The 23,922-nt window shown below is 45.5% G+C and overlaps 1 protein-coding gene across 1 annotated transcript in view; it reads right to left on the bottom strand.

Annotated features, from left to right (window-relative positions):
- Positions 1 to 1,973: 1,973 nt before the first annotated feature.
- The window catches only part of CDC23 (cell division cycle 23), a 106,862-nt gene continuing 84,913 nt past the window's right edge, over positions 1,974 to 23,922 (bottom strand). The window contains exons 15-16 of the mRNA XM_030212852.1: positions 3,782 to 3,901; positions 1,974 to 2,840 (exon numbers count right to left, since the gene is read on the bottom strand). Coding sequence (XP_030068712.1) covers positions 2,670 to 2,840; positions 3,782 to 3,901 — 291 coding nt within the window. The 3' untranslated portion in view covers positions 1,974 to 2,669. The remainder of the gene's footprint in view (positions 2,841 to 3,781; positions 3,902 to 23,922) is intronic.

Consider the following 23,922-nt stretch of genomic DNA (forward strand, 5'->3'; position numbering starts at 1 on the left):
TCTCCAGGCACCAAACAATCCGGAGCCTGAGAGCTTTCAAAGCCCTCAGAGTCACCAACCTCACTAAGTGCTCCGTCCGAGCCTATAGGAGAAAAACACTCCTCGTCCTCTGACCACTCTACACGTGGTCTCTTAGCCAGCAAGGGACTAGTCCCCTCCTCCAACGGAGGGGGACCCGACTTTCAAGCCTGATAAAGGGTCCACACAAATTCAGGGGGAAAACCAACCCCTCCCGGGGCCGCATTAGGCGCCTTTTGCATGACAATGGGGGCAACAGGCCCAAAAACCGCTGACTGAGGACCGCGCCGGATCCAAAATGGGAGCCGCTGCTGCCGGCCCTGTCTGCGCTCCAGCTGACCTAGAAACCGCGGTCAACTCGGGGGGAGACAAAACAGACTGTTTAGGTTCGCCGCAAAGGCGGCACAAGCCGCCTGGCTGCTCAACACCCCGTCGTGAGCACGCGCGACATCGGAGGAGCTTGCCAGCCATAACACCCCTGAGGTAAGAAGCGCTTCTCCGACTCCGCGCCAAGCCACTAAACAGCCCAAAACGCGCACTGCTCTCCCGTTCCACCCAGGAACTGAAATCTCCTTTCGTTCCGCTTCAAACAAATAAATGTCTGTACTTAAAGACAGAGCACAATTCTGGCAGCTGATAATTGTGGGGTACTCAAGGTACAGTACACAGAAAGCAGCTGAGGCACAAAGCTGCCAATACAGAAATAGAGAGCAGCACAGGGGGAGGGACCTGAAAACCGGGTGTAACACCCCAGGGGGGAAAACTGGGCCCCACCGGACCCAAGGCCCCGAAGCACTTCTTTTTTTTAAATTTGTTATTATTATTATTTTACACATACAGGGCAACCAACTAGAAAATTTGGACAGAAACCCACAGATCCCTGTGTCCTAATCTCAAAACTACCTCACCAGACCATTGAAGACTGCACAGGCTGTCCTTCTACCTCTGCTGAGACTGAGAAAATACTGGCTATAGGGTGTACTGTACAGGGTATATATACAGTAGTCAAAAGTTCAGTGTTTTCTCAGTCTCCCTCTGCTGGTAGAGGAACATAACCCACGCGTCTTGACCGGTCTGGAGGGTTGTAGAGGAAACTTAATTTTGTTCTTTGTAAATCACACTGATTGCATTGTGAACAGCAGTATATGAAACTAAACTAAGCACATGATGGCTAAGGATCCACCAGCTAGACCAGAGGGAACAAAAGCAGCCTACAGCAGCACTAACAGAAAGCATAGAGCTAAAAGATCAACCAGAAATCCTACTACATGCTGGAGGGGGTGTAGTGTATCAAACACCCCACTTCAATCTCTAACCAGCCTCCTCCCCTCAGACAAGGTTCCCGGGGAGGGGGAGGGTACGTTTGAATATAATCACAAGAGTTATAACATGCTTGCTGGCCCCACCCCTCAAACTCCATGAGGACACAGAAGGAAAACCAACATAATAAAAACAGCCCCACCCCTCCCCCATCCATGAAATTTAATAGGTAGCTGTAATGTTACAATCAGGCCCAAATCATCCTTGATATCACATGGCAACAATATATTTAGCAGGTGAGACTTAATTTCTCCTTAACTCTAATTTACTGTACTTTAGTCTTTCCAGACTGGTCCAGATTGATCGCCTATCACCCCACCAGGGCAGGTTACATGCCCAACTCTTTATTTCCATCTCTAGAAGGCCAAAGGACAGAAGTCCATATATGCACGCACACACATCTTGTTTTTTTTGAACTTGAGGACTTATTCCCATTATTGTTTTAGGGGTTAATTCTTTGCTTTAGCATTTAAGTATTTTTTTTTTTTTTTATGTATTAGAAATAATCCTAAGTTTGTGAGGAAAAGGAATAGGTCAGATAAGACATATGTGTTTTAACTGGTAGCATATGTAGGCTACGCGATTACATGTATTATATTATCCTTGAAGTGTTGAATAAAACTTTAAATTGGAAGACAAATGTGTTTTACTGAATAGGATTGTGTAAAATCAAGTATTCATCCTGTCTTTAATCTTATGTCTGTTCCATATTTTATGCTCACTTAGACTCTCTCCCTGTTCTCCTTACTGCCCAGCTGCCATCCACAAAATGTTTTAAACATAAAGCCCTGACAGCTAGCTGGCACTGCTGACTGTGTAAGTTTTCTAATTACTTATTCAAGACTTACTGTTAAAGTTATAGAACATCTCATCTATAACAGCTACTACAAGATGAAGAATAAGGGTAGAACTCATCCTTGGTGTAGGTATAGATTATAGTAAACATTCCCACTTGCAAAGTGATGTTTAGGCAGCAAAATAAAAGAATGGAAAGAACAGCTGAAAGGTTTTCTTTTAATATGGCTCCTATGATTTAGAGTCTATTACTTGAAACAGAAACAAGCAGTTTAGTCGTCGTCCATCTTTTATGAGGGCCCATGAACTCAGAACACAGGTCCAGCAAAAATAGCCACCACAAGGTTAATAACCTGTAATATCCAGACTGTGATGGAAGAGAACAATTCCTTCAGGACTGGCAAAAGCTCCTGAGCACTGAATACCATAATTTACATTAAGAAAAGACTTCTGGTACTTTCTTCTTCACCTCAACAAGAAGGGTCCAAGCAGAACAGAGCAGTCAACCTCTTTATCCATCCTGATGTACAGAGCACTCATGGTGTAACTGAAGAAAGGTTGAGGGGAGAAACCCTGCGGGTAGGAGTGTTGTTTGCAGACAGTGGCAAGAAGAATGGAACTGTAGCAGTTATGTCACTTGAGGTGCTTTCCCCTTCATTACGTAATTGTAAAATCTGTCGCAGCAGTGCTTTACCCTCTTCTCTTGTCTGAAATGACAGATGAAACAAAAGTATGCTTTGTTGTTAATTGAGCTCCTGTTTGCATCTTCAAGCAAGACTTATTTTTCAGGGAACAATTTTTATACTGCATGTTTTGAGAACAGTTCACAAGTGTTTTTTTTTTTTTGTACAGCCTTTGAGGTTTCACTTTGTACACATGACACTTTCAACAGTGTCTAAGGTGCTCATTTTCAAAGCACATAGATTTACAAAGTTCCATAAGTTACTATGTAACCATGTGCTTTGAAAATGAACCTGTATGGCTGTTAGTGACTGTTTTTTTCTGCAGAGACCGAACTGCATTTGCCTTCTGGAAATGCAGTTAAAAGCATGTGTTGTGGAACAAATGTGCAGATTTACTTAAAGTGAAGTAAAGAAATGTTCAAACTGGCAATCTAAATGCAGGAACTGATTTGAAAATGGTCCACTGTAGTACTTAAAGCATAACTATTCCTACAGTGTGAACCTTCAACACAAGCAATGCAGGTACAATATTATGAGGGCAGGGAAAATGGCCTATGCCTCCATGTCTACCTAACGCTAAAAGGTAGCACAGTTTGTTGGCAAACTTTGGGAATCCCTTCTAAACTGCCCTGGCCCCAGCACCTTTACCATGAGCCCTGCATGAAGGCAGTTCCAGCACTAAGAACATTTGTAATGTATAGAGCGACGAGCAAAGGGCATGGTGGCAGAAAGATGTTTGAAATGATGGAGATTAAAAGATGATTACAGAATAACCTGGGTAAATACCTACCCTTCCTGCTGGTGAAAGTATAACCAGTTTCTTTGTATGGCTATCGGGACATATTGTTTTGCTTTGACTCTTTGGTCTCCCCCCCCCCCCCCCCCCCCCGGCACTATCCTAGGCAAATGCCTAGTCCAGTCTAATTGGTGGGCTGGCCCTGTTCCTCTGTAATTCTTGTACTTACATCATTGAAGTTGCAACACTTTTTTGCACAGGCGGATGCCTCATCCCAGAGTTTGCTTTTGAAGTAATACTGAGCCAGGTAACGGAAGGCAGTGCTCACCTCATGGTGGTCCACCATCTCCTATAAAATAAACACAGCATTACAAATGAGCTGTCTTGCCTACTTTTTTGTTTTTTTAATAAATGCTGAAAATAAATTTATCAATGCGGTTGGTCAGGGATAGAAAATTCCCAAATGCCTAAAATCTGGTGGCCAGCAGTGACTTCAGCAGAAACTGCAACAGCTGCAAAACACAGAAGACCAGCCAGCAGAAAGCAACCTGTGGCCCACCACTGAGTTTTGTGTTTTCCCTGAGACAGAGAAAACATCGTTGACCAGAGCTTTTGCAATTTTAAAATACTGTATTTCATAAATATTTTCTGGATAGACCCTCGTAACAGTTTGTTTCCACTGTTTTTAATTACATTTCTACTTATTTATTACAGGTGGAGGCATATTTTCAAAGCACTTAGCCTCCCAAAGTTCCATAGGTTTCTATGGAACTTTGGAAGGCTAAGTGCTTTGAAAATGAGCCCCGTGGTCAACTGAGCTCTGTGCATTTCCAGTTCTGACATTACATAACGTTGCAGTCCGCTAGGGACAGTACTGACATTCATGTGGCCCCTCTGTGTATAAAAGTTATCTACCTAGTGAACCGCTATTTAGATAATGATGAAGAAAAAGCAAATTTGCTAAATAGATACTTTTGTTCTGTTTTCACAGAAGAAAATCCTGGAGAAGGATCGCGATTGACTGGAAAAAGCACGAATGGAGTGGATAGAGCACCGTTCACGGAACAGTATGTATGAAAAACTTGAAAATCTAAAGGTGGACAAAGCCGTGGGACCGGACGGGATCCACCCCAGGATATTGAGGGAGCTGAGAGAGGTTCTGGCGGGTCCTCTTAAAGATTTGTTTAATAAATCCTTGGAGATGGGAGAGGTTCGATGGGATTGGAGAACAGCGGACGTAGTCCCTCTTCACAAAAGTGGTGATAGGGAAGAAGCTGGAAACTACAGGCCGGTAAGCCTCACTTCGGTTATCGGAAAAGTAATGGAAGCGATGCTGAAGGAAAGGATAGTGAATTTCCTGGAAGCCAATAACTTGCAGGATCCGAAACAACATGGTTTTACCAAAGGTAAATCGTACCAAACGAATCTCATTGAATTCTTTGACTGGGTGACCAGAGAATTGAATCATGGACGTGCTATAGATGTAATCTACTTAGATTTCAGCAAAGCTTTTCACACGGTTCCCCACAGGAGGCTCTTCAATAAACTTGACAGGCTGAAGATAGGACCCGAAGTGGTGAACTGGATTAGGAACTGGTTGATGGACAGACGCCAGAGGGTGGTGGTTAATGGAATTCGTTCGGATGAGGGAAAGGTGAGTAGTGGAGTGCCTCAGGGATCGGTGCTGGGGCCGATTCTGTTAAATATATTTGTGAGTGACATTGCCGAAGGGTTAGAAGGTAAAGTTTGCCTTTTTGCGGATGATACTAAGATGTGTAACAGAGTGGACACCCGGGAGTGGAAAACATGAAAAAGGATCTGCGGAAGCTAGAAGAATGGTCTAAGGTTTGGCAATTAAAATTCAATGATGCACTTAGGGAGTAGAAATCCACGAGAGACGTATGTGTTAGGCGGTGAGAGTCTCATATGTACAGACGGGGAGAGGGATCTTGGGGTGATAGTATCTGAGGATCTGAAGGTGACGAAACAGTGTGACAAGGCGGTGGCTGTAGCTAGAAGGTTGCCAGGCTGTATAGAGAGAGATGTGACCAGCAGAAGAAAAGAGGTTTTAATGCCCCTGTATACGTCGTTGGTGAGGCCCCACCTGGAGTATTGTGTTCAGTTTTGGGAGGACATATCTTGCTAAGGATGTAAAAAGAATTGAAGCGGTGCAAAGAAAAGCTACGAGAATGGTATGGGATTTGTGTTACAAGACGTATGAGGAGAGACTTGCTGACCTGAACAATGTATACCCTGGAGGAAAGGAGAAACAGGGGTGATATGATAGACATTCAAATATTTGAAAGGTATTAATCCGTAAATGAACCTTTTCCGTAGATGGGAAGGCGGACATGAAATGAGATTGAAGGGGGGCAGACTCAAGAAAAATGTCAGGAAGTATTTTTTCACGGAGTGGTGGATAATTGGAATGCCCTCCCGCGGGAGGTGGTAGAGATGAAAACGGTAACAGAATTCAAACATGCATGGGATAAACATAAAGGAATCCTGTTCAGAAGGAATGGATCCTCAGAAGCTTAACTGAGATTGGGTGGCAGAGCTGGTGGTTGGGAGGCGGGGCTAGTGCTGGGCAGACTTCTACAGTCTGTGCCCTGAAAATGGCAGATACAAATCAAGGTAAGGTATACACAAAAAGCAGCACATATGAGTTTATCTTGTTGGGCAGACTGGATGGACATGCAGGTCTTTTTCTGTCGTCATCTACTATGTTACTCTTCCCTGCTGTAGGGACTGTAGCAGCAAAGGGGGGGGGGGGGGGGAGCCAAACATTGGAAGTTTTGTTTGCTTGTTGTTTTTTAAAGATAAGTCAGAGAAAACAAAATTCACAAGAACACATTTTTGCTCCAAATCCTAAAATATTCTTGGCTGGGGTCCAAATCTTCTAAACTTTGTCTATGGCTACTAATGTTCACTAATATTCCTCTGCAAAGCTCACCTAAATCATTCAATACTCTACAAGAACTGCGCTGGTGGTATGAATAATTGTAATTTGTTTTCAACACAAAGTTAAAAGCATTGTTGCTTAACCATAACAAGTGTTTTCCAGGATTGATTAGGCACAGAAATGGGTGAGGTCATTGCACATCAGGGTGTGACAGCTTTACCAGAGCAGCAATGTTCATTTTTACACTCTTCATTTTGGGGGCATGTCCAAGAGTGTGTCCTCTTTGCAAATAGTGCACTCTGAAAACAGCACATGCTATTTGCAAAAAAATTAACTTTATTATTGGCAAACAAAAGAAAAAGCCCAATATTTTTCTGCTCATTTGTTAATGACATGCAGCATAAGCTATGTTGATTTTTCTAAATTGCTGCAAATAGCCCATCCCTAGTCTCCTTAGTGCCTCAGTTCCACTACTCAAGAAGGGGGGGGGGGGGAACTGTGTGCCTGATCAATTCTGGTGGCTCCAGAAACACCTGCTACAACCATGATTTTTCCATCAACAGGATTGGGTCATGAATTCAAGTGGGTGGCTGCCAAGCTCAGGGCTGTTCATCTCTCTGTATTACCCATTGCTCTGGCTCAGACTGCTAATCAAACAAACAAGAGAGTTGCAACAAAGGCAAGTTCGTGCATGCAGTAGTGTAATGTGAAGGCTACACAATAATCAGCATGATTTAATGGTGAGATGGAAGCCACAAGGGCATCTTTCAGAAAATGGAAAGCATACCCTAAGAAAGAAAACAGAACTGAGCACAAGCACTAGCAAGTTCTATGCTGTAGAGGTAAGAACAAATATAAAAACTGTTTCAAGTACAGTGACGTGAAAGTTTTCCCCCTTCGGATTTCCCTTATTATTGCATATGTGTCACACTGAATGGTTTATGATCTTTAAACAAAATGCAATATTAGACAAAGGGAACCTGAGTAAATGCAAACACAGTTTTTAATTTTAAGTATTTCATTTAAGGAACAGTTATCCAACACTCATGAGAAAGTAACTACCTCCTAAACTTACTAACTGGTTGCACCACCCTTGGCAGCAATAATTGCAACCAAACACTTCCTATAGTTTGATATCTGTCTTTCACATTACTGTTGAGGAATTTTAGCCTTCTGATACATCCATGGATTTTCATACATAAACTACTCATTTCAGGGGCTGCCACAGCATTTCTATTGGGTTGAAGTCAGGATTTTGATTAGGCCAGTCCAAAACTCCTCAGCAGTTCAGATGTAGACTTGCCTTTGTTTTCTAGACCACTGTCTTGCTACATAATCCAATTATGCTGCAGCTCACAGACAGATGACCAGACATTCTCCTAAAGAATGTCTTATTTTTATGTTCTTTGAGAGGATGGAGTAATGGAACTAGACTCTTTTCCTTCATGCTGGCCTTTGTGAAAAGACCAAGTCCTCTGGAAAAACCTACTGTACTGACTACCACTAACTCTACTAGGGCAATAAAGTAGGCCTCCCTAAACCTGCCTCTACCCAAAGTCCCTCTTCCTGTAGATATCTGCCAATCCTACAGCAACTGAGGAATCTTACTCTCCCAGACTCTTGGTCAACTTAGTTCCTCACCAAAGTTCCTTTAAAAAGGAAACTTGCATGGAGTTTTTTCCGGCTTCAAATTAAATTTAGAGAAGTCTAAAGCATTACAAAGACAGGAGTGGCAAGAGGGGAAATGGCTAGAAAGGGTGCCATTAAAATGGGCAGATGAGTCTTTTCGTTATCTAGGAGTGAGACTGTCCATGGATGTAGATAAATTATACCAACTAAATATAGAGAAGCTGTTACGGGATACAAGATCCTCCTTGGAGCAATGGAACCATCTGCCTTTGTCATTGATGGGCAGAATCAACTTATTTAAAATGATAATATTCCCAAGATGGCTTTACATTTTACAAGTTATGCCAATACACTTATTACGAAGAGATGTACGGAAATTGAATAGAATATGTAGGAAATTCTTATTGGGGGGGGGGGGGGGGGGGGAATCAAAGATGCGATTAGAATATCTGTATGACAACTGGGAGCAGGGAGGTTTGGGTCTCCCAGATCTTCAATGGTACAATCAAGCATGTCTACTGAGGCACCTTCGGGATTGGATACTTAATACAGAACAATTTACTCCAGTCAGTTGGGAACAGGCACTATATCGCCTTTGGCATGTAAACTTTCTAATACAGGCCTAATCACAAAGTTTACTGCGAACATGTAAGAAAAGTATTCTGTTACAACCTTTAAGACAGGTCTGGCGCTTTCTTATGACAGTTTGGAATCAAAACCCAAATATTAGCGATCAGCTTCCGCTCCGGGGGAATGGAGATTTTCCACCTGGACTGGAGGCTAGGTTAATTAAGAGATGGGCAGACATGGGAATCTGCCTAACGGAACACATAGTAAATGAGGAAGGAGGTTTGTATACATTTCAAGACCTAGGGCGGAGACTTTCTCTAACTAACAAAGATCACTTTACATACAGACAATTACATCACTATTGGTACAGCTTAGATCAAGAGGCATTGGGCACAAAATTAGGACAAAAACTCAGAGAATTCTTAAAAGGGGATGCACATGGTCACGTTTCCATATCTAGTTTGCACCGGGCCCTGCTGTCGCTCTGTCCGCCCCGAAACTATGGAGCACTCAGAGGCTTGGAGCAAAGACCTGGGATATGAATTGAAGGGAGTAAATTTTTGCAAAATTGATAAGATATCCCCAGGCAAGTTAGCGGGGCAGAGCTACAGGAGAGCCAGTATAGGATATTACATAGGAGATACATGGCACAAACACAGGCAGCAAGAGCTGGCTGTGCACCGGATGCTCAGTGTGTAAAGTGTAGACGAGGGAGAAATACACTTCTGCATGCATTTTGGAGTTGTATTAAAGTGAAAATATTCTGGAAAAGGATCCATAATTACCTTGAGACTCTCATACGCCACAGACTAATTCCCTCGTGGAGAGGGGTGTTATTAAACAAAAGGGGGGCCTATGAGCTATCAGACAAGAACATGGATCTATTACTGGGTAAGGCATACGCAGTGGGGAAAAAATGTATACTGAGGCATTGGATGCAAGAGGAACCACCCACCATCTGGTTTTGGAGGAATAAATTTCATGAGCTGATGTTATGGGAGGCTAGAGCGGCACCCCAAAGAAAAGAAAAGCTTTTATTTCAATTTGGAACAGATATTTACACAGTATCTCACATAAAGCGAGAAGCGCAGTGCTCAATAATCTGCCCCTATTATAAGAGGAGCACAGTGCCAAAAGAAGCAAGACCAATATTTTACACTCTGGTAGTAATAGCATGTGCAGAGGTAGAGGTAACTAACCATGATGTGTAGAGAACATTTTATGCGAGTAGAGGGGGAGGAAAGTTGGGGGGGGGGGGAGGAAAGTTGGGGGGGGGGGGAGGTATAGGAGTGGGAAGGGTAATGTTCAATGCATAATAGAGGGACATGTGTATTGTTAGATAGGAGAACAATCCTTTGAAGGAGCACATCAAGAGGACCCACCAGTAAATACTGTTGGGATAATACACTGAGTAAAGGAGAAATTAGATCTTACCTGCTAATTTGCTTTCCTTTAGTCCCTCCGGACCGGACCAGGATTGAACTGATGGGTTGTGGTCGCCTTCCAGCAGGTGGAGACTGAGAAAAAACTGTGACTCTAGAGGGCCAATAAGAGCCCTGATCATGTGACCCTAGCCTCAGTATTTGACTAACAAAGCAGGAAAGAAAAAGAAAGGAAGACCTTCTGTGCCGTATGGAATCCTAGCAGCCACAAAGCACTCGGCAATGCCAAGTATCAGAGCTCACCAGCAACTCTCACCAGAGAAGTGGTATGGCTCACTTGTATTATAGCTCACCAGCAACTCCCACCAGAGAAGTGGTATGGCCCACTTAAAGTTTCACATATATATACCAGCAACTGAGCACCCCAGCAACTCTCACCAGAGAAGTGGTATGTCCATCTTGTAGTAAAGCTCACCAGCAACTCCTACCAGAGAAGTGGTATGGCTCACTTGAATTAGAACTCACCAGCAACTCTTAGCAGAGAAGTGGTAAGGCCCTCTTAAAGTTCTATATATATATATATATATATATATATATATATATACACACATATATATTCCAGCAACATATATATTCCAGCAACTGAGCCCACCAGCAACTCTGACCAGAGACGTGGCATGGCCCACTTAAAGCTCTCTCTATATATATATTAGCATGTTTTTGTTTTTTTTTAAATATTCCATTGAAAAAGTGACGAAACATGGGAGGGGACTGGTCCGGTCCGGAGGGACTAAAGGAAAGCAAATTAGCAGGTAAGATCTAATTTCTCCTTCCTTAGTGTCCCTCCGGACTGGACCAGGATTGAACTGATGGGACCTACCAAAGCAGTAATCTTACGGGAGAAACCCTATCAAACCCGCTGCGAATACTGGAGTTGCAAAGACCGCCTACTGGCGACAATGACCATCTAGTGTACTAAAGTACTCTGAGGGCCCAAAGAAAATCATTCTGCCAAGGAACAACCGATTATCAAGTTGTGGAATGTGTTTTAGCCCTTACTGTAACTGTACCCCCGGTGAGAAGACAAGGTAAAATTATGTATAATCATACCTGATAATTTTCTTTCCATTAATCATAGCTGATCAATCCATAGACTGGTGGGTTGTGTCCATCTACCAGCAGGTGGAGATAGAGAGCAAACTTTTGCCTCCCTATATGTGGTCATGTGCTGCCGGAAACTCCTCAGTATGTCGATATCAAAGCTCCATCCGCAGGACTCAGCACTTAGAGAATTACACCCACGAAGGGACACTCTGCCCAGCTCACCACCGCCGAAACGGGGGAGGGGAATTAACCCAGCTCATCCCCACACAAGTGGGGGAGGGGAATCCGTCCAGCTCATCCCCGCGGAGCGGGGGAGGGACACCACACCCGCCGATGCGGGGGGATCTGGCTTATCCTGCAACCGCGGGAGGAGCTGACTGACCCTAACACCGCCGAAGCGGGAGGGGTACAAAGCTGCCCTACAGCCGCACGAAGCGGGAGGGAGTGCCGGCAGAATTTTAAGTCTCAATCCAGCCCCGTAAAACGGAGGGGAGAGGAATGCAGCAGCTCACTGTAACACAAACTCGTCTTAACTCTTGAAGAATCCAAGTGAAAAAACTTGAACACGAAGTCTTTCTGAAGTAACTGAAGACTAAACTTGAACCTGAAATGCAACCAGAATAAAAACAGTACAGATATCAGGGAGGGGCTATGGATTGATCAGCTATGATTAATGGAAAGAAAATTATAGGTATGATTATACATAATTTTACCTTCCATATCATCAAGCTGATCAATCCATAGACTGGTGGGATGTACCGGAGCAGTACTCACCCAGGGCGGGACATTGAAATCCCTGACCTCAACACTGAAGCTCCAAACCGGGCCTCCGCCCGTGCAGCCACAGTCAAACGGTAATGCTTGGAGAATGTATGAGCCGAAGCCCAAGTTGCCGCCTTGCATATCTCTTCCAAGGAGACGGATACGGCCTCTGCCATCGAGGCCGCCTGAGCTCTCGTGGAGTGAGCCTTCAGCTGGATAGGCGGCACCTTCCCCGCGGCCACATAAGCCGCTGCAATGGCTTCCTTGACCCATCTTGCCACTGTAGGCTTAGCAGCCTGCAGACCCTTACGAGGACCTGCAAACAGGACAAACAGATGATCCGATTTCCGGAAATCATTGGTCACTTCCAAGTATCTGATGATGACTCGTCTCACATCCAGATATTTAAGAGCAGAGTACTCCTCTGGGTAGTCCTCCCTACGAAAGGAAGGGAGACAGAGCTGCTGATTCACATGGAAGCGAGAAACAATCTTGGGCAGGAAGGAAGGCACTGTGCGAATAGTCACTCCTGCCTCAGTGAACTGCAGAAAAGGCTCTCGACATGAGAGCGCCTGGAGCTCGGAAACTCTTCTGGCTGAAGAGATAGCCACCAAAAAGACTGCTTTCAACGTCAGGTCTTTCAGAGATGCCCTCGACAAGGGTTCAAAAGGCGGCTTCTGCAATGCTCTTAGTACCAGGTTGAGATTCCACGCAGGCACCACTGAGTGCAGAGGAGGGCGCAGGTGATTAACTCCCTTGAGAAAGCGCACCACATCTGGCTGCGAAGCCAGGGAAGCACCCTTCAGGCGGCCCCTGAAGCAAGCCAGAGCCGCTACCTGGACTTTAAGGGAACTGAGCGACAGGCCTTTCTCCAGACCTTCTTGCAGGAACGCCAACACTGAAGAAATTGGAGCAGGGAAGGGAGAAAGTGAGCCTGCTTCACACCACGCTGCAAAGATACGCCAAACCCTGGCGTAAGCAGTAGAAGTAGAGCGCTTCCTCGCTCTCAGCATAGTGGCGATGACCTTGTCTGAGAAGCCCTTCTTCCTCAGACGCTGCCGCTCAATAGCCAGGCCGTAAGACCAAAGGGGGAGGGATCCTCCATCACCACGGGACCCTGATGTAACAGGCCCTGCTCCACTGGCAGCCGCAGAGGATCGTCGACTGAGAGCCTGATCAAGTCCGCATACCAGGGACGCCTGGGCCAATCCGGACCCACCAGGATTACCCTGCCGCGATGCTTTGCCACCCGGTCTAGCACCCTGCCCAACATGGGCCAGGGCGGGAACACATAGAGAAGCTCTTGTGTCGGCCACTGTTGGAGAAGAGCATCTACTCCCAGGGATCGAGGGTCCCGTCCTCTGCTGAAAAAGCGCGGCACTTGGCAATTGGCCGATGACGCCATCAGATCTAGGCTCGGCTGGCCCCAGCGCTTCGTGATGTCCAAGAACGCCTGAGCAGATAGCTGCCACTCTCCGGGCTCCAAGGTATGGCGACTGAGAAAGTCCGCCTTGACATTCATGACTCCGGCAATGTGGGCCGCTGAAAGCTGCTCCAGGTTCGCTTCCGCCCACTGGCAAAGATTCATAGCCTCCTTGGCTAGAGGGGCGCTCTTGGTACCTCCCTGGCGGTTGACATAGGCCACAGCCGTGGCATTGTCCGACAGGACCCGTACAGGCTTCAACACCAGTACCGGGATGAACTCCAAAAGCGCCAACCGAATGGCTCTGAGTTCCAGGAGGTTGATAGACCACTTTGCCTCTGCAGGAGACCAGAGCCCCTGCGCTGTCCTTCCCAAGCAGTGGGCTCCCCAGCCCGACAACGAGGCGTCCGTCGTGACGACAATCCACTCTGGGGTCACCAGAGGCATTCCCGCAGACAACTTGTCTGTCTGCATCCACCAGCTCAGCGCCTTGCGCACTGCTGGGTCCAAGGGAAGGCGCACAGCATAATCCTCCGACATCGGAGTCCAGCGCTGCAGCAAAGAGTGTTGAAGTGGTCTCATATGAGCCCTGGCCCAGGGCACAACTTCCATCGTGGCCGTCATAGAGCCCAACAGCTGCACATAGTCCCAAGCCCGAAGGGGAGAGGCTACTAGGAACTGGTCCACCTGAGCCTGAAGTTTGACAATCCGATTGTCTGGCAGGAACACTCTGCCCACTTGGGTGTCGAATCGAACTCCCAGGTATTCCAGGGACTGAGTCGGGCGCAGCTGGCTTTTCTCACAGTTGATGATCCATCCCAGGGAGCTCAAAAGAGCAACTACCCGGTCCACAGCTTTGCCGCACTCTGCATAAGAGGGGGCTCGGATCAACCAGTCGTCCAGATAAGGATGGACTTGTACCCCTTCCTTTCATAGGAAGGCCGCGATGACCACCATTACTTTGGAAAAGGTCCGCGGAGCAGTAGCCAACCCGAAAGGGAGGGCTCTGAACTGGAAGTGTCGTCCCAGGACTGCAAAACGCAGAAAGCGTTGATGAGGAGGCCAGATGGGAATATGCAGGTACGCTTCCTTGATGTCCAAGGATGCCAGGAACTCTCCTGCCTTCACTGCCGCTATAACAGAGCGGAGAGTCTCCATGCGAAAGTGCCGCACTTTCAAGGCCCGATTGACCCCTTTGAGGTCGAGGATAGGCCGGACAGAACCTCCTTTCTTTGGTACCACAAAGTAAATGGAGTAACGTCCCTTGCCAAGCTGACTTTCTGGCACCGGAACGACCGCGCCCAGGCGGATCAGATTGTCCAAGGTCTGCTGCACTGCCACAGCTTTGACCGGAGACTTGCAGGGAGAGAGTACAAACCCGTCTTTTAAGGGTCGGCAGAACTCTAGTTTGTAGCCGTCTCTGATGACTTCCAGCACCCACGCGTCTGAAGTTATTGTGGTCCACTCGCCCAGAAACGAGGACAGCCGTCCTCCAATCTGCACTGGGGCGTGGACCAAGACCCCGTCATTGGGTACGAGACCCTGGGGGAGGACCGGAGGGAGCACCTCCGGGACGGCGGTCTCTGCGAAAGGAATGCTGCTTGGGGGAGAAATTCCTCTTGAAGGAAGAGGGGGCAGAGGAACCCGACTTGCCCGGGCGGTACCGACGGGCTTCCTGCAACCGTCCTCTGGAGGTACCGGGACGAGTACTAGCCCGAGCCCTGACCTCTGGTAATTTCTTGCCCTTAGACGTGCCGAGATCGGTCACGATTTTGTCCAGCTCGACCCCAAAGAGCAGCTTGCCTTTAAAAGGCAACCTAGCCAGGCGGGATTTAGAGGCGTGGTCAGCAGACCAATGTTTCAGCCAAAGCCACCGCCGCGCAGAGATTGTCTGAGCCATGCCTTCGCTGAGGCCCTCAAGACATCATACAGCAAGTCTGCCAAATAGGCTAAGCCCGATTCCAGGGCCGGCCAATCAGCCCTCAAGGAATGATCCGAGGGGGAAGCCCGCTGCACCATAGTCAGGCACGCCCTGGCCACATAGGAGCCGCAAACTGAGGCCTGCAAACTTAAAGCAGCCGCCTCAAAGGACGACCTTAAGGCCGCCTCCAATCTTCTGTCTTGGGCGTCCTTTAGTGCCGTGCCACCTTCCACCGGCAACGCCGTTTTCTTAGTCACCGCAGTGATTAAAGAATCCACGGTAGGCCACAGATAGGCCTCACGTTCACTCACAGCCAAAGGATAGAGGCGGGACATAGCCCTAGCCACTTTAAGGCTCGCTTCTGGGACATCCCATTGAGCTGAAATTAAGGTGTGCATGGCATCATGCACGTGGAAGGTTCTAGGCGGGCGCTTCGTCCCCAGCATAATGGCAGAGCCAACAGGGGCTGAGGGAGAGACGTCCTCCGGAGAGGAAATCTTCAAAGTGTCCATGGCCTGTAACAACAGGTTGGGCAAATCCTCTGGGCTAAAAAGCCGCGCTGCAGAGGGGTCATCCGCTCCATCCGAGCGGGGATCCGTCTCCTCCAAGGAATCCGCAAAGGACCGTTGGGAGACCTCAGACATGCTGCCCTCATCTACATCGGAGGAGACAAATTCCTCCAAGGCCTGGGAATCAACCCGAGGACGTTTACCTCTGGGAACCTCAACCTCTTTACCAGACGAGGGAGCAGGGGCAGCGTTGTGCATGAGGAAGGCCTGATGCAGCAGCAAAACAAACTCGGGGGAGAAACCCCCCAAACTGTGCACTTCCGCAGCCTGGGCAACAGCCCTAGACGCACCCTCAACCGGCGCTCGCAATAGCGGGGGAGAGACATGCTGCGCATCCAAAATGGCGTCCGGCGCGAAACTCCGCGAAGGAGCCGCGCGGGAAGAACGGCTCTTAACTTTAGCCGCTTCTGTGCCGTCGCCCAAATTAAGGGCGTTCATGGCATTAATGTCTCCAACCTCAAGGGCGGCCCAAGAAGAAGCCGTCCGAGCCGCGTGGCCGGCCAAGATGGCGGAGGCGAGGAGCGGGGGATGGGCGTTTATGGCGGGAAAAACCGCCACGCCGGAGGAAGGACCGGGACATTCATCGGTCACGAAACTGTCACCCAACAAGGGCGAATCAGGCTTTAAGACCCCCGCATCCCCTCTAGAAGCGCTCAAGCGACCCGGGGAGCGACCCTTTGCGCCCTCGCCCTCCGACGCCATATGCCACGAGGAGAAGAATCGGGGAACCCCCTGCCCGCTATAAAAAGGTAAAAATTACCTGCTGTCCGCTCCGAGTTGTAACGACCTGGTGTCCCAGTGAGTAGCTGCAATAGACGCTTAAATAAACGTCGAAATAAACGCCTTTAAGGACGTTCAAAATTTTTTTTTTTTTTTTTTAACGGAGCCAGCGGGAGGGGGGAGAAAAGGAGGGACCTGGCACCACCAGGTTTGCACTTGCTCAAAAGAGCCCTCAACCCCAGGCACTCAACAAAACCTAAAAATTAGGCTTGGAGGCCTAGCCAGAGCTGCTGCTGTGTGTGACCACCACCTGCTGAGATAGAGAACATACTGAGGAGTTTCCGGCAGCACATGACCACATATAGGGAGGCAAAAGTTTGCTCTCTATCTCCACCTGCTGGTAGATGGACACAACCCACCAGTCTATGGGATCAGCTTGATGATATGGAATTAGAAGTTCTGATTTCCTTAATGTATCGAGGTATAGTAAGGTAGAAACGACCAAACCCTTACGCCGACCGGCTAGAAGGACAAAAAGACAATCCCAGCGCCGAAAATGTTCAATAGCTGTGAAATACCGTGTAACAGCTCCCTCAATTGGTAAGATCTCTGTTAATATCGAAATTATTGAATTTCCTGTGATCTTGTACTCACGAAGAAGACCCCCGAACAGAAAGAAAAAAACAATTGAGAAAGATGAAAAAAACATGAAACTCCGGTAGACAGAAAAGAAGGGACCAGAAGAAAAACAGCTGCAACCTGCAGGTAAAGAAAAGAGAGAGAGAACATCCATTATCCAAGAGAGAGAGACGTGGTCCGATGACGCAACCACAGCATAGTAACAATTACTGAAGCATCAAATCCTGTCTTAGCTCATCAAGGCCGTAGAAGAGCCAAACCATAAGGCAAAAACAAACCTGGTCTGGATGAAAGATGGGACTTTGGAACAGCAGGGCCCTGCTAACAGGAAGATGTAGAGAAGACGCCAAGAAAGACGCTGAAGATCTGCATATCACGGACCGCAGGACCTATATGGAGCTGCCAGATCCACCGGATCTCCATGTGTCTCAATGTCTTGTAAAAGACGAGCCAAGAGAAAAAATGGAGGAAAGAGATAGAGAAGACTACTGCTGCAAGAGGGCATCTACCCCTGCCGCTGAAGAGACTTTTCAGCGAGTGACCAAGCAAGGAACCTGTGAGGACAGAGCGAAAGCAAAAGGTTCTAGAACTGAAGCGTTCCATTAAGGTACTATCAGCTGACAACGCTCAGAAGGTGAGAGTCCATTCCCCTGGAACTAGGGTGAAATAAGAGAAAAATGCACTTAATTTTTTTTTCTTTTTTTTACTCCGACCACAAGGAAAGGTGAAAGTGGCAGTAAGGCGAAAACCTACCCATGCTAAAAGACTCGTCTTCTGCCATGTGAAGAGTAGATTCTACATTTTTCTTTGAGAAAAGACATAGGCTACTGCCAAGGAATTGTCCGACAGACTCTCACCACCTCGCTATCCAGAAGGGAAAGAAACTCCTCTAGAGCTAAACAAATTATGCAAATTTCCAAGAAATTGAAGGATTGACAAGCTGCCAAAGGAGACCACTGAAAACGGGGTAGCCTGCCTAACCAACGGGCATCCCAGCCACAGAAACTGACAAGGAACGATAAAAACTGTCCACTGTGTATATTCTACAGACAAACCTGCAGTGAGGATGTTTAATCTCAACCACGAGAACAGAGTGCTGCACTATTGAGAATACAGAGACTACCTCAGCTGAAGGGATTCCATCCGTGAGGAATATCCAGATATGAGAGAATATCAGAGAAATGTCAAGAAAAGTATAGCCCAGGAAAGAACTCCAAAAGTCACTGTCATGGACGGTAACCTGAATATAATGTTGAACATAAAGAACGCAACCTAGAAGAAATATTTGAATCTGGACCTTAGTAGCCAGACTAAGAACTGGAAAAAAATATTGTCCCGCTCATTCTAAGACCTGCCAACTCTCTTGATAATAAGTTTCCCTGATTAGCCGGCCATCTAGATACTGGAAAGTAGAATTCCCTCTTCCATAAGAGCCACTGCCACCAGTACCAAAAGTTTGGTGACAGTGGGAGGGACTGTTGTGAGATGCAATGGCAGAGCCTGAAATCGAAAAATGGTGTCCCAGAATCTCAAACCGCACAAAACGTTTGGAAACCGGTCCTGAAAGGAATATGTAGATAAGCTGCCAGCAGATCTAAGGACATTAAAAACAGTGCCTTGCACGAACTACCAGTAGGACATATTCAAATGTCTCTATACGAAAAACATGTGACATTGAGAATGGGGTAGACTACCTTGAAAACAAAAAATAGGATGCTTACAAAGCCAAAAGCTTGAAGATCCAAGAACCGCCAACAAACAAAACAGGATGCTTTCATAGCAAAAAGCTTGAAGATCCAAGAGCCGCCAACAAACAAAATAGGATGATTACAAAGCAAAAAGCTTGAGGGTGCAAGAGCTGCTGTAGATGGTCCCCTACCGCACTAGCAGTGCAGCGAGGAGGACAGGGAGACTCTAGAAAGACAACTGAAAGAAGGTTGGCAAAGCTAGAGGCATAGCCGTCTCGAAAAACCTGAAATGATTCCGCCTCAGCTGTAGAAAGTGGAAACAGGAATCCTGAACTACAAACTCCTACAGTTATCGGAGACCATTGCCGACAGAGCAACAGATAGCGAAGTATGTAAAAGCTATCATCGAGAAAGTACCTGATCACCTGAAGCTAAAGAGGTGAAAACCAGAGTAAAGTCAAATAAACCGTCATAGAAGAAAATGTCATGCACGAGAAGAAGGTATATAAATGTTTGTTGCAGACTTGAGTGAAGGTCCAGATAAACTGCTGGCTGCTGCAGTTACACAATATACCCCTGAGACACATATGATATGATATCAGAACATATCCCAGAGCGCAATTCATATGAGACAGAAAAAAAACACCTGTAGCTGCTGCCTCTGCAAGCAGATCACATGAAACTCTTGCACTTGATGCCAATTTGTGGGAAACTGAATTAAGCAAATGTAGGCACTTGTTAGTATAAATTATGTTTTATATACCAGTCCATAAACCACTACTAAATGGACTTGGGAAAAAATCCACAGTTCCAGGAATAACATGTATAGAATGTTTGTACGATTGGGAAGCTTGCCAGGTGCCCTTGGCCTGGATTGACCGCTGTCATAGACAGGAAGCTGGGCTCGATGGACCTTTTCCCAGTGTGGCATTACTTACAAACTTATAACTATATATATATATATATATATAACTATATATATATATATATATATATATAACTATATAACTATATATATATATATATATATATATATATATATATATATATATATATATATATATATATATATATATATGTTACAGATACAGCCACGAAAAACAATACCTGACTGAAATCATGCCCATGGGAAAAAATGCATATACGTAACCCAAATGGTGAACTCATGACATTTTGAAAGTTGCTACAACAGAAGGCATAACTGCGCAGTACGGACTCACAGTGAAAATCACCGTAGATTAAAGAGAAACAAGCATCAAAAGGCTGTCCAAATACTATAGAGAGTGGTTCAAAGACAAACAGAAATGGTATTAAAAAAAAAGTGAAAACGAGTATAAATGCATAAGGCTCAAGTAAGCAATCAGTCTATGAAAAATATACATAATAGAGAAGCCTAAAAGCGTAGTGGTCTGATTCTGGGCCAAAAAGAAGCCCCATTATAGATCTCAACCAGTAGGACAGATGAAAATGACTTCTCTGGAAGGTATTATTATTGTTATTATTATAACAATAATAATACCTTCCAGAGAAGTCATTTTCATCTGTCCTATTGGTTGAGATCTATAATGGGGCTTCTTTTATATATATATAGCGCGCTACCAGACGAATGCAGCGCTGAACACCTGACACAAAGAGAGAGTCTCAAGTGGAGTCCCAAGAGTAGATATGAATGCGTGGTATCAGTGAGGAACAAACTGAGAGGAAAATCCCCCCTCCTAAGTTCCTCTAGACTGCCCCCGAAACACGATCTCTGTCGTCAGTGTGCCATTCAGCTAACTGAGAAGCAGATAATAGCTCCCTCGCTGAGAAAGGAGCAGCTGAAGGCAAGATGGCGGCCTTCCGCGCGAAAACTCTATGTGGAAATTAAAAAGAATAAGACCTTTCTTCCCAAGGAGTGTTTTCCGCAACCTGGTACAATCAATGGTGCTCAGTCATCTAGACTACTGCAACGCACTATATGCCGGCTGCAAAGAACAAATAATCAAGAAACTCCAGACAGCCCAGAACACTGCAGCCAGACTCATATTTGGCAAACCAAAATTTGAAAGCGCCAAGCCCCTACGAGAAAAACTACACTGGCTCCCACTCAAGGAACGCATCACATTTAAAATATGCTCACTAGTTCATAAAATTATCCATGGAGATGCACCGGCTTACATGTCAGACCTGATAGACCTACCACCTAGGAATGCCAAAAGATCATCCCGCACATTCCTTGATCTGCACTTCCCTAGCTGCAAAGGAATGAAATACAAAATAATGCATGCGTCAAACTTTACCTACCTGAGCACACAGTTATGGAACCCACTGCCACGCAGTTTGAAATCGACATTCGAAAGAACGAACTTCCGCATACTATTGAAGACACATCTCTTTAATAAAGCGTACTACAAAGATCAACAACTGTGAATACGCACAACTCGCATATCTATATTCAGAACTTGTTTCATAATATCTGCTTGTACATTATAATTTCGTTTATTATGTTTGTTTTACTATCATCATGCTGACCAAGATCCTGCAATACCAAATGTTTATCTATTAACATTCCTTCACTACTCATGATATATTGTAAGCCATTTTGAGCCTGCAAAGAGGTGGGATAAGGTGGGATACAAATGCAATAAATAAATAAATAAATAAATAAAACTAAAAAAATCCGAAGGAGAGAAGGAAAGAAGTGAGGCAGACACGACGGACCGGCAAAAAAGAAAACAGCTGACGCGAACCGCAGGAAAGAAACTGAAGAAAACATCTAACCCCGCCATGCAGGAGCCACGAGTAATCATACTCCGGCGCTGAGAAGGAACGCATTGCCTGCCCGTCCTCACTACACTCTCTGTGCGGCTGTGCCCCAGAAACAACGCTTCGCGCCTTTTTTTTTTTTTAACAGCATGGCGCTGCCAAAACGCGAGGAAAACTGAGAATCAAACCTCCAAGTAAGAAATATCACTCGTTAAGGCCATGGGGACCGTAAAAATTAAGTCTGTCCTTCATTTTTTTTTTTAAACAAAGAACTGGCCATGAAGCAGAACAAAACTGCTTGCTCAAAAGCAGTCTGGGGAAAGGAAAGGCTTCACAATATAACTTTTCTTCTCTTTTTTTTTTTATGTTTAAACTTTTTTATTATCAAAAGGCACAATACAATGCAACTTGGAGGCTTCATACAACAAAGTTCAGTTTTCCAATCAGCATTGCAATAACATTGTATCTGCTTCATTCACTGAATCCCATTTTTTTTTTTGTTCCCCCTCCCCACCCTACATCGTTATTTGTCCACAATTGTTAAAAAGAGTCATAACATATCAACAATATAACACAACTTTTGCTTTGGCAAATGTACAATTGTAAATCAACCATTATTATTCCGTGATGTAAAGTGATCAGCTTACTACTCCAATGTAATTCAAAACCTCTTATTCCTCTATCCCCTTTCCTACGCCCTCCTCCCACTCTTCCCTTCTAACCCCCCCCCTCCCACCCCTCTTGCCTAACTCATATTAATATATCCCAATATTGTAGTGATGTAAGGTTCTTTTATAAAGTGTTAATGACCAAACTTCGGCCTCTCTGTGTCATTTTTTCCAGGTAGCTACCCCATGTTTTAAGAAACCGTATTTTCCTTTTGTACTGTCCTTTAACTTCTTTCGCCTCCCACACTAACAATTGATGCACCCTGTTACGCCAGTGCCAATAAGGTGGTGAACTGGCTACAGTCCAATGTTGCATAATACATTTTTTCGCCACCAGACATAACTTTCGATATAATAATGTTTTATCAGCATTGAGTCTTAAAGGTTCATCTTTCAAATCTAATATCAACTGTCGTGGATTCATGTCTATTCTACTACCCAAAACATGAGACAGGTAAGTAACTATTTGTCTCCAATATCTCTGTAGTACTACACATCCCCATAGCGCATGGTATAAAGTATTGTCATGTCTATTACATTTCAAACAGAGCGCTGTCTCTATTCCCCCTGATTTATATAGTTGTACTTGGGTAAAATAAGCTCTGTAAATTATTCTATACGCGCATTCCCTATAATCTGCGCCCCCAATTATTCTTGGTATATTTTTTATCTGCGCGGTAATATCCCATGATTCCAAATTGCAGCTCATATCTTTTTCCCATCTCTGTCTAACCGTGGTTATCTCCTTCAACGGAGCCAGCTCCCACAACTTCCGATGTATCTGGGATATAGATGGGGCATTTTCAGATATTTCATCAAAGAATTTTTTAATTTTGTTGCCCAGTTTACACTGCAATGCTGTTTTATCTAATGTTTGTACATAATGTTTAAGTTGACAATGCGCGTATACATCACCCCAGACCTGCTCCCTCTGAGCCAATAGCTGTGACAGTGGCAGTATGTCCCCTCTCTCTCCCAGTACATCAGCTATACAAGTAATACCTTCCTGTGCCCACCTATCAAATGTTTTATTTTCCAGCCCGGGCACGAAAGACGGATTTCCCTTGATGTTTAGATACTCAGTTACTCTTGAATCTCCCCCCAATAGTTCCCCTAAGAATCTCCACGCTGCTCTGAGTGATAACATCAGAACATTTTGTCTAAGTCTATGCAGTATCTCCTTTTTCTGTAAATGTGCTAATGTTATCCCATGATATGGACTATATAACGCTTCCTCCATCTCTAGAGGTGTGTGTTCCTGGGTGTGGTATAGCCAATCTCGTGTTTGACGCAGGAGGCATGCCATATTATAAAACTTTGTTAGGTATTCCCAGGCCTCCTTGCCTCCATCCCCCCAACATATGTTTCAGCTGCATCTTAGCCCGTTTTTTTGCCCAGCAGAATCTAGATATCAATCGATATAAACGCTTGATATCTTTTTGCAATAACACTATGGGCAGTACCTGTAATGTGTATAGCCATCTTGGCAATATCACCATTTTGATAAGACTAATCCTCCCCATCAAAGATAGTGTTAAACTGCCCCATGAATCCAACTGTTGAGTTGTCTGTTCCAGCATGTTTGTGACATTTAAAGTATAAAGCTCCTTCAATTTAGCCGGTAATTGAATCCCTAAATATGTAAAAG

The sequence above is a fragment of the Microcaecilia unicolor genome, chromosome 8 (assembly GCF_901765095.1).
Source record: "Microcaecilia unicolor chromosome 8, aMicUni1.1, whole genome shotgun sequence".
NCBI classification, from domain to species: Eukaryota; Metazoa; Chordata; class Amphibia; order Gymnophiona; family Siphonopidae; genus Microcaecilia; species Microcaecilia unicolor.